The sequence below is a fragment of the Rhinopithecus roxellana genome, chromosome 11 (assembly GCF_007565055.1).
Source record: "Rhinopithecus roxellana isolate Shanxi Qingling chromosome 11, ASM756505v1, whole genome shotgun sequence".
NCBI classification, from domain to species: Eukaryota; Metazoa; Chordata; class Mammalia; order Primates; family Cercopithecidae; genus Rhinopithecus; species Rhinopithecus roxellana.
In genome coordinates, this window is record NC_044559.1 from 136,609,804 (window position 1) to 136,620,925 (window position 11,122).

Sequence of the window (11,122 nt, forward strand, 5' to 3'; positions counted from 1 at the left end):
TAATTTTTGTATTTTTAGTAGAGACAGGGTTTCATCATGTTGGCCAGGCTGGTCTCGAACTCCTGACCTCAAGTGATCCGCCCACCCTGGCCTCCCAAAGTGCTGGGATTACAGGTGTGAGCCACCTCACCCGGTCTCCAAAATGTAATTTAAAAAAAAATAATTTACTTAGTGTTAGAGACGGGATCTTGCTACATTGCCCAAACTGGTCTTGAACTCTTAGGCTCAAACGATCCTCCCTCCTCAGCCTCCCCCTCCTCAGCCTCCCAAAGAGCTGGGATTACAGGCATTAGCCACCACACCCAGGATCAAAATGTAATTTGAACACCAACTATTCTTTTTAAAAAACACACTGGAGGGCCGGGCGCGGTGGCTCAAGCCTGTAATCCCAGCACTTTGGGAGGCCGAGATGGGCGGATCACGGGGTCAGGAGATAGAGACCATCCTGGCTAACACAGTGAAACCCCGTCTCTACTAAAAAAATACAAAAAAACTAGCCGGGCGAGGTGGCGGGCGCCTGTAGTCCCAGCTACTGGGGAGGCTGAGGCAGGAGAATGGCATAAACCCAGGAGGTGGAGCTTGCAGTGAGCCAAGATCCGGCCACTGCACTCCAGCCTGGGCGACAGAGCAAGACTCTGTCTCAAAAAAAAAAAAAAAAAAAAAGAAAACACACTGGAGTAGCTTTATTTTTACCTTAAACATCCCCCTTTTCCTTTATCCCATAAACATCAGCCATGAACTTCAACTGGTCCAGGTGACATAAGATTACTTTAAACTAGACTGAGGCTATTCTCTACAAGATTTAAAAACAGTAAATAAACCAAATAAATATTTAGTGAAAGCCTATTATGTAATCAACACTATGATGTATACTATGGAGACTACAGAAGCACACTCTGATCCCCTGATCTTAAGGAGCTTACAAATTAGCAGGAGAGATAGTTACATGTCATATCTATAAAGGAAATATCTCTCTCCCTAGAAAGAAATCTAGATTGGTATTACGATACCCCCAGCCCATTACAAGTCATTTCAATAGGCCAAACACTACTACTTTTACTCTTCTTTCATTTGACATGCTCCATCCTTTTGATGATTGTCTGCTCTTTTTTAGGCCTCTCTTTTTCTCCGTTTTTTGTTTTGTTTTGTTTTGTTTTGTTTTAATAGATACAGAGTCTCCCCATGTTGGCCAGGCTGGCTCAAATTCCTGGGCTCAAGCGATCCTCCCTCCTCGGCCTCCCAAACTGCTGGGATTAAAAGTGTGAGCCACTGCACTTGGCCTTTTTCTTTTCCCATCTTTTTTTTTTTTTTTTTTTTTTTTTTTTGAGACGGAGTCTCGCTCTGTCGCCCAGGCTGGAGTGCAGTGGCCGGATCTCAGCTCACTGCAAGCTCCACCTCCCGGGTTTACGCCATTCTCCTGCCTCAGCCTCCCGAGTAGCTGGGACTACAGGCACCTGCCACCTCGCCCGGCTAGTTTTTTATATTTTTTAGTAGAGACGGGGTTTCACTGTGTTAGCCAGGATGGTCTCGATCTCCTGACCTTGTGATCCGCCCGTCTCGGCCTCCCAAAGTGCTGGGATTACAGGCTTGAGCCACCACGCCCAGCCTCTTTTCCCATCTTTTAAAAGGAAGAATACAAGTGAAGTAAAGTTGAAAACCAAAAAATTCACTTCAGATTCAACACTAAGACCCCAATAGGTAATCTGGCAAAGGACCAGAAGAGACAATGCAGTCCAAAAAAAAAAAAAAACCTCAAATGGCTGGTAAATCTAAGTTGAATTTCTCTAGTAACCAAAGAAATGCAAATTAAAATAATAAGATTGTTTCTGCCTATCAAAATAGCAAAGATTACAAAGTGATCATATTCGGTGCTGCCTTGGGTGAAAAAGACCCATAGGTGGACATGTAATTTAATGCAAATTCATTTTCCAGATTAATGTGTATTAAGATCCTTCAGATATTTCATGAATTGTGGCCTAGCAGCTCACTTTCAAGAATCTATTCTAAGGAAATAATCTTGTCCTACGGAAATTTAGAGAAAAATTTATATATACAGATGTCCACATTACCAAAGATATGAAGAAAGCCATCTGAAAAACAGAAACTGCTTAAATATCAAACAATAGAGGAAAAGGTATGCTTAATATATTACATATACATAAATGTTAGAGGAAACATACCCAAATTTTAACAGTGAATTATTTCTATATGAGGAGACTATATATATTTTATTTCCAAAACTATCTACCACATGAATATATTAACTGAACAAGCAGGGGAGAAAAATCCTAGTATTTTCTATTTTAAAAATTATTTCAAATGTTTTGTGGCTTGCTTTTGTCTATAATATTACCATTCTCCACTATCACTGACCACTAATAAGTATTGATCATATTCCCTAAAATATAAGAATAATCAGCCAGCTGTGGTGGCTCAAACCTGTAATCCCAGCACTTTTGTAGGCCTAGGTGGGTGGGTTGCTTGAGCCCAGAAGCTCAAGACCAACCTGGGCAACATGGAGAAACCCCATATCTACAAAAAAATACAAAAATTAGCTGAGGTGGTGGTGTGTGCCTATAGTCCCAGTTACCACAGAGGATGAGGTGGGCGAATCACCTGAGTCCAAGGAGTACAAGGCTGCAGTAAGCCATGATCACACCACCGCACTCCAGCTTGAGCAACAGAGTGAGACTCTATTTCAAAAAAAACAACAACAAAAAAACCCCAAAACAAAAAACCGTATACATTACTGGATAAAGAAAAGGAGAAAAAAGTGAAACCTTATAGAAGGCGTCATAAACATATCTGACCATGCATAGACACATCTCAAAAGTACTGAAGTGCTCTACAGAGTAGCTAGAAATAAGATCAACAGACACAACAGTAGCAGTACAGAGAGTTACAAAGAATGTGAAAAAACCTTTAGAAAGTTATACCAGAGAATTACTCTCAATCTCTAACTTAATGTTAAAGGAAAAACAAACTTTGGGCAAATTACAGCTCTGATCTGGAGAAACTGTCTGAAACTAGACAGAAGCACATAATCACAAACAGAAAAAAAAATTTTGTTTTCATGAACCACACAGGAGACTTAAACAGAAAATTCTACATGAAATTTAGAGGCTCTTCCCTTGAAAGCCTTCCAGGGTAAGAATTGTTCCTTTGCAGGAAAGATTATATTCTAATCAATCAAATATTTTAGCTGACCTTTCGGGAAAAAAAAAAAATCTCTCTCCCTCACAAAAGTATTCAAATTTAAGAAACAGCACAAACCACTTTGATAACTAATTCTGATATCTTACAATTAGATAGTTTTGTCAAACAAAAGATTTACCTTTCCTGAAACAGATTCTCCATCATAGAAGAGATAGTGTTTTTCCACTTTGCCATCTTCAGTTTTCATTTCTGCCATTTTCCTGGTTTCCCCATCATTAAGAACAATATCGATCTCACAAATTGGACCAAAAAAGCCTCCAAGAAAACTCTGAAATAAAATGAAAATGGTCATAATTATCATGTTTAGTCAGACACTACATTTTATAATTTGAATTTAATTACCTATGACCTATGGCAGATCACTTGAGGTCAGGAGTTTGGGACAAGCCTGCCCAACGTGGTGAAACCCCGTCTGTAATACAAAAATTAGTCGGGCATGGTGGTGCATGCCTGCAGTACCAGCTACTCGGGAGGCTGAGGCAGGACAATCACTTGGATCCGGGAGGCAGAGGTTGCAGTGAGCCAAGATCGCACCACTGCACTCTAGCCTGGGCAACAGAGCAAGAATTTGTCTTAAAAAAAAAAGAACATTCATAAGTGTTATTCATAATACCCCCAAATAGAAACATCCAAATATCAATCAACAGAAGAATGGATACATACATTTTAGTATATATTCATATAAATGGGAACACCAAACAGCAACAGAATTAGAGAAGATACAACTACACATAAGAATGAATCACATACACATAATGTTGACTGAAAGAGGCCAGACACAAAAGGAATACACAAAATGTATGTATAACTCCACTCACATAGTAAGTAAAAAACATGTAAGGTACATTACGGTATTACAAGTTAGGCAGTGACTGAAAGCACAAAGGGAGCTTCTGGCTGCTAGTAATGTTCTGGCTGTTTTTTTTATCTGAGCATTTGATACAGAGGCATTTCACTTGGTGAAAATTAATCAAGCTACACACCTATTCGTGTACTTTTCTATAGTTACTTTACTTCAATTGTTATTTTAAACACAAACACACACACAATGTATTCTCTAATGTGGTCTACATATATCCAACACTATTCTTCTCTCCAGCCACTCAGCCTCCAACATTCAGAGTTCTTTCTTCAAAAGTTCCAATTTGCTAGTGTTCTTCTTGTCTTAGAGCCAAGCAAAGTATTCTTAACCTAATTCATCCTTTGAGTTTCAGTTTGACTCCCTATCCATGAGACCTTCCTTGACTTTCTAATCAAAACTGGATTCTCCAAATTTCGGTTTCACAAGGCTTATTTATTTAGTACCTGACTCTCCTACTGAACTGTAAACTCCATGAGGCTCATGTAAGGCAGCATATGGCATTTAGCAGAAGGCATTAAAATACCTGTTGAATGTTAATTTTGAACAAACACATACCATTCTAATAACAGAAAATAAACAAATATACAAGAGAAATTAACTGAAATCTGGAACAGTTGATAACATTAGCCTTTCCGAGAAAACTAGCATTGGTACAGTAGCAAACTATGTCGATGGAATTTATATTAAACCTCGGTTCTGTCCCCACTTAGGAGAGTCATTAGTTTGCTTTAAGTTAGCTTACTTCGTGACTATGTAGGGCACAAGGTGATACTATACTCAAATGAGATGATGTTTTCCTAAATCCTATATTAACAAAAGGGATAATTTTAAGAAACCAACTAAAAGAATTACCAGATTAGTACTTTTGACATATGTAGCAAATTTTCTTTTTAGGCCGGGCACAGTGGCTCACACCTGTAATCCCAGCACTTTGGGAGGCCAAAGTGGGCAAATCACGAGGTCAGGAGTTCGAGACCAGCCTGGCCAACATGGTGAAACCCCGTCTCTACTAAAAATACAAAAAATTAACTGGGCGTAGTGGTGCGCTCTTGAGGCAGGAGAATCGCTTGCACCCAGGAGGCGGAGGTTGCAGTGAGCTGAGATCACGCCACTGCACTCCAGCCCTGGCAACAGTGAGACTCCGTTTCAAAAAACTTTCTTTTCTGGCAAAATTACAAATAACAAAGTCAAACTTTAACCAGAAAACTAATTTTAATCAGAAAACTATTCTGAACTAATTTAGAAAAAAAGAGAATGGAAAGCATCAGTGATAGGTCACACACACTGTCCATTCCTAGGTAGCTTCCATACTCCAAAAACTTGCTCAAAATGGTAAATTTTGAAATACTGTAGTACATTTTCTCCTAAGGGCTACAGAAATGAGAATGTATAGCAGCTCAAAATCAAGTAGCTCACATTTAGTAATCAAATATGTGCTAAGCTAGCAGGGTAGAGGGGTTGTGCGGGAGGAGCAATCACGAAAGGGTAGAAGACAACATCTTCAAGTAGCAGTCTATTTTAGATGGAAAACAAAATTGGTTATATTGAAGGATAATGCTAATTGGCAGAGAGAGCAATAAGAATGAACTCTCCTTCCTTATGACATCCACATTAACTCATTTCAGTTATAAAACAGAGACAGAAAAATTAAAAATAATTTTTTTTTTTTTTTTTTGAGATAGTCGCACTCTGTAACCCAGGTTGGAGTGCAGCAGTATGATCTCAGGTGACTGCAACCTCCGCCTCCTGGGCTCAAGCAAGCCTCCCACCTCAGCCTCCCAAGTAGCTGGGACTACAGGTGCTCGCCACCAAACCTGGCTCCTTTTCATATTTTTTGTAGAGACAGGGTTTCTGCCACATGGCCCAGGCCAGGCGCAAACTCCTGGGCTCAAGTGATCCGCCCACCTCAGCCTCCCAAAGGGATTACAGGCATGAGCCACCTTGCTTGGCCTTAAAATTAATTTTCTCATTCCTTCTGACACTTCCCAGAACTACTTAAAAGAAAAATACGATTTGAAAACTATAAAAATTGTTTCACAGAGAAAAGGAAATATTATAACTTTTTTCCACATGCATATACTTAACACACATAGAGTTCCACTTGGGATTTGAAAGCTGACATTAAAAGATCAAATCGCCAGGCACGGTGACTCACGCCCGTAATCCCAGCACTTTGGGAGGCCGAGGCACGCAGATCACAAGGTCAGGAGATCGAGACCATCCTGACTAACATGGTGAAACCCCATCTCTAATAAAAATAGAAAAAATTTGCTGAACATGTTGGCATGCGCTTGTAGTCCCAGCTACTTGGGAGGCTGAGGCAGGAGAATCGCTTGAACCCAGGAGGCAGAAGTTGCAGTGAGCCGAGATCGTGCCACTGCACTCCAGCCTGGGCAACAGAGTGAGACTCCGTCTGAAAAAAATAAAATAAAATCACCAAAGTTAAATAAAATTTTAATAGAACTAAAATTGCCACTAATTAAAATAGTATAAACCAAGTTCATTTTATAAAATTTCACAATTAACTAACAATGTAATGATAAACAATGTTTTGACGCCATTCTTTAAATTTTTAAATTCCTAACCATTAAAAATATGTGAAAAACTATGTGTTATCCTCTATTATTTTCTGGATGCAAGAAACATTTCACAATTAAAAACAAAAAAAGTAGCCAGTGGCCGGGCGCGGTGGCTCAAGCCTGTAATCCCAGCACTTTGAGAGGCCGAGACGGGCGGATCGCGAGGTCAGGAGATCGAGACCATCCTGGCTAACATGGTGAAACCCCGTCTCTACTAAAAATACAAAAAACTAGCCGGGCGAGTTGGCGGGCGCCTGTAGTCCCAGCTACTCGGGAGGCTGAGGCAGGAGAATGGCGGAAACCCAGGAGGCGGAGCTTGCAGTGAGCTGAGATCCGGCCACTGCACTCCAGCCTGGGCGACAGGGCGAGACTCCGTCTCAAAAAAAAAAAAAAAGGAGCCGGACACAGTGGCTCATACCTGTAATCCTAGCACTTTGGGAGACTGAAGCAGGAGGATTACTCGGGCCCAGAAGTTCGAGACCAGCCTGGTCAATAGAGCTAGACCCCCGTATCTACAAAAATTTTTTAAATTAGCCCAGCGTAGTGGTGTGTGCCTGCATCCCATCTCCTTGGGAGGCTAAACCCAGGAAGTCGAGGCTGCAGTAAGCCACTCCTGACTGGGCGGCAGAGCAAGAGCTTGTCTCAAAAAAAAAAAAAAAAAAAAAAAAAGATATTTTTCAATACAATCAAAACACTAAAATTGGAAGCAATCAAAAGGCATTTTTTAAAAGCCTAGTATAGCATATGCAAAAAAGTAATAGGCTGAATAATAAATTACTGCACTTTAACAAGTTATTCCATGAGAATACAGCATTGGGTTAACATTCAGTTTTTTTTATATTAGGGCACATCAAAAATGAACTAGTTGGCCAAGCACAGTGGCTCACGCCTGTAATCCCAACACTTTGGGAGGCCAAGGCGGACGGATCACTTGAGGTCAGGAGTTTGAGACCAGCCTTGCCAACATGGCAAAACCCCATCTCCACTAAAAATATAAAAAAAAATTGGCCGAGTGTGGTGGCCCATTCCTGTAGTTCCAGCTACTCGGGAGGTGGAAGTTTGCAGTGAGCCAAGATCACGCCACTGCACTCCAGCCTGGGCGACAGAGTGAGACTCCATCTCAAAAATAATAATAATAAAAGAACTAGACTTACTAAAAAACACCTTCAGAAAATTGTGGATATCTTACATTTTACAGGTAGAGAACAAAAAGCAAAAATAACTGAGGAAAAAAGCTTGTCTCTTAGAAAGAGTTGAAAGAGAAAGATCTCTACCCAAAGTCTTGCTTTCAAAGTTTTTTCCAAGACGGGCAACTTCTGTCATTTGAAATAAAGGGTAATGAAATTAAATTATTTTTCTAATTATTCTAAATCAAATTCTAATACTTCTGATATGTTAAAGAGGAAGTAAAATACAGAACTGTCAAACTGGTAAAGACTAGAAGGAAAGAGAATGAAATTTGTTGAGGGTTAGGATATGATGTAGATGGCAATTCAATTTTGAGATTTTTTTTTTTTTTTTTTGAGACGGAATCTCACTCTGTCGCCAGGCTGGAGTACAGTGGCGCGATCTCGGATCACTGCAACCTCCGCCTCCCGGGTTCAAGTGATTCTCCTGCCTCAGCCTCCTGAGTAGCTGGGATTACAGGTGCGCGCCACCACGCCTACTTTTTTTATTTTTAGTTGAGACGCGGTTTCACCATGTTGGTCAGGCAGCTTCCGCTTCCCGAGTAGCTGGGACTACAGGAATGCACCACCACACCTAGCCAATTTTTTTTTTTTTTTTTTTTTTTTTTTTTTTGTATTTTTACCCAAGACAGGGTTTTGCCATGTTGGTTAGGCTGGTCTCAAAACTCCCGACTTCAAGTGATCCGCCCACCTCGGCCTCCCAAAGTGCTGGGATTACAGGCGTGAGCCACCGCACTCGGTTAGATAAGTGCAGAAATACTACTGAGTTCTTTTGGTAAAGATATCTTCAAGGGCGCGTTTGGAATATTGCAATTTTCAGGATTAACTATTAATATGCAAGTTAAAACTCTTAAGGAGCTTTTAAATAACTGGACTGCAATTATATGACTATAAAAACATGCTAGCAATTGTTTTTACAGTTTTCTCATCTTGGTCTAAACCTCCTATCACTTACTTTAAGATTTTTCATATAATTTGTAAACCCAATATTGAGCATTACCAATTAGCAAAAATACATGTAGATACATAAAAAGGCAACTTTTTAGTCCTCACTGAAGGAATTTCATCAAGTCCACTGGATGTAAAGAAATACAACTCATTGCATTTCTGAAGTGGAAGGCTGACTCTCAATTCATTCACTTAGCCCATACACAAGCAATGAAACAGCAAATTTTCATACATATATTCATCTGTGCCCATTTCAATGTTTTAAAGTTTTACAATTTAGTTTGAGTAACTTGAAAATAAAAATAAACTGCTCATGAACATAATTCAAAAAAGCGTATTAAAAGTAATAATTACAAATGTAAGCAAAAAATAGGAAGACTTTTTAAGTTTTATTTTCAAATGATATTCAATTAAAGAGGCCTGCCCTAACTCCCTGACTAGGCAAGGTCCCCCAATACTTCCTTCTTAGTAACTGTCACAATTCTAATTTCCACGTTAAACAAATAATTTACACAAATAAATGTTTATCTCTCCCTACATTGTAAGTTACGAGAGCAGGTAGGCGCTGTTTCCACTTTACTCGAGTCCCCTGGGCACACCTGAGCAATTATTTGTTGAATGAAAGAAAAAAAGCTCTAAGAATGAACATGAATGTCTGTTTTTTTTTTTTTTTAATGAAAGCAACACCATTACTGATTTTAAAAGTTATTTATTCAAAGTAGCTTTTAAAATATATACCTGGCTTGGCCTTAATCAGTGAGCTTTGGGAAGAGCAGGTAGTATTAGGAGAGCATAGAGTAGACGCTAAATGAAGCGAATTGACTACTACCAGAAAACGGGTAAAATGAGATCTAACCTAGACGAGACTGCCGACACCCAGCTAAATATCATTATGCCCAGGATAGTGCTTCCAAGGACTGTGGTGAGAGCACTGATTGCTCTCCCTCCTCTGCTTCCCAGGCCGTTTCAACAACCCAGAGCGTTAAGTTCAGAGAAACAGCTTGGGGATGGAAATGAGAGCCAATGCTTAAAACGGAGGGCACCAAACGGGCGTCTCTGGAGTTAAAGATGTCCCCCATTCCAACGTCCTTTTATTTTTCTCCATTTTCCAAGTGTCAACTGCAAGTCTTCAACTGGGGTCATGAAATCAAAGAATGCCACCATAGCGAGGTTTTAAAATATCAGTTTATCAAGTTCTTGACACACTGAGTGCCCAAGTCCCCCGCAGAGTCCGGAGCTGGGGGGCTCCCGGGTCATCCCATCTGGATGGAAGAGAGGCTGCCCGGGAGGAGAACAGGCACTGGCTACCTAAGAAGGGGAGGTGGCGACTAGCCCCCGCAGAGGCGGGGTCCGAGTCGCCAGCCAGAGCCACCCACAGGCGGTCGAAGAACGCGGGCAGAGGCTCCGACACGGCCAGGAGGGCACGCCGCCGCCGCCGCCCGTAAGTGCTCGGGCCTCGCCGAGACCGGGAAGAGGTGGCGCCGCCCGCTTTTCCCAGACCCAGGGGTGGCCCGACAGGCCTAATCCCGCTCCCCGCCCTGCTCGCCCGTCCCCTCCTCCAGCTACGCCCGACCCGCGGTTGGCCAGCTCGCCGCGCGCTCCGGGGCGAGGGCGGGAGGCGAGCGCGGGCCCCCGCGCACTCACCATTGTCAGCGCCGCCGCCGCGTCCCCTCCACTCCACTCCTCTTCCCTCAGGAGAACTCCCAGCCCCGGCTCCCTCCGCTCCGGCGCCCCGTCACGTGACCTCGGGCCGCCCGCCACACGTGACCACTCCCTTCCTCTCCCCCTCCCCCCGCACCCGTCCCTCTCTCGGCCTCATGCCCCGCCCTACTGGCCGCCCGACACTGCGGGGAGAGGCCGCTTAGAGGCGGGGCCTTAGGCTCCACCCCTCGGAGGGCGGGGAGGGTCGGGCAAATGACGTCGAGTGGGCGGGGCCCGGGCAAACGCGGGTTCGCGGGCTCCTCCTTGCCCCCTCTCTGGTCACCGGACTAGCTGTTCTGTGTCTTTCCTCTTTGCCACACCCACTTTCTGTGAAAGTTTGAGCGGCTGGGAAGGAAGGAGGAGAGGAAGGAAGGGTTCTTCTGGAGGCGCTCTTCTTGGCTGGGTCCCTGGGTTGCCGAGGCAAATGGGAGCCCTGCTTCCTTAGGCCTCGTAAGAGATGTGCTCTCTTCGTCCAGGGGGAGGCGTTCTGCCCCCTTGCCTGAGCGCAGCCCCGCTCAGCCTCCGTCTGAGTCTGGGTTTTCTTAACTTGGCTTTCTCACCTCTGAAGAGAAGACCACTAGAAAAAATCCTAGGATACAACTTTCATTGCTTCCCAAAGTCCCCAGATG

At 42.7% G+C, this 11,122-nt stretch overlaps 1 protein-coding gene across 1 annotated transcript in view; it reads right to left on the reverse strand.

Moving 5' to 3' along the window:
- VPS26A (VPS26, retromer complex component A) overlaps window positions 1–10,558 on the reverse strand; it is a 53,097-nt gene extending 42,539 nt beyond the window's left edge. Inside the window, exons 1-2 of the mRNA XM_010362816.2 lie at window positions 10,437–10,558; window positions 3,335–3,484 (exon numbers count right to left, since the gene is read on the reverse strand). Of these exons, the coding sequence (XP_010361118.1) occupies window positions 3,335–3,484; window positions 10,437–10,439 (153 nt within the window). The 5' untranslated portion in view covers window positions 10,440–10,558. The remainder of the gene's footprint in view (window positions 1–3,334; window positions 3,485–10,436) is intronic.
- Between the last annotated feature and the right edge of the window lie 564 nt (window positions 10,559–11,122).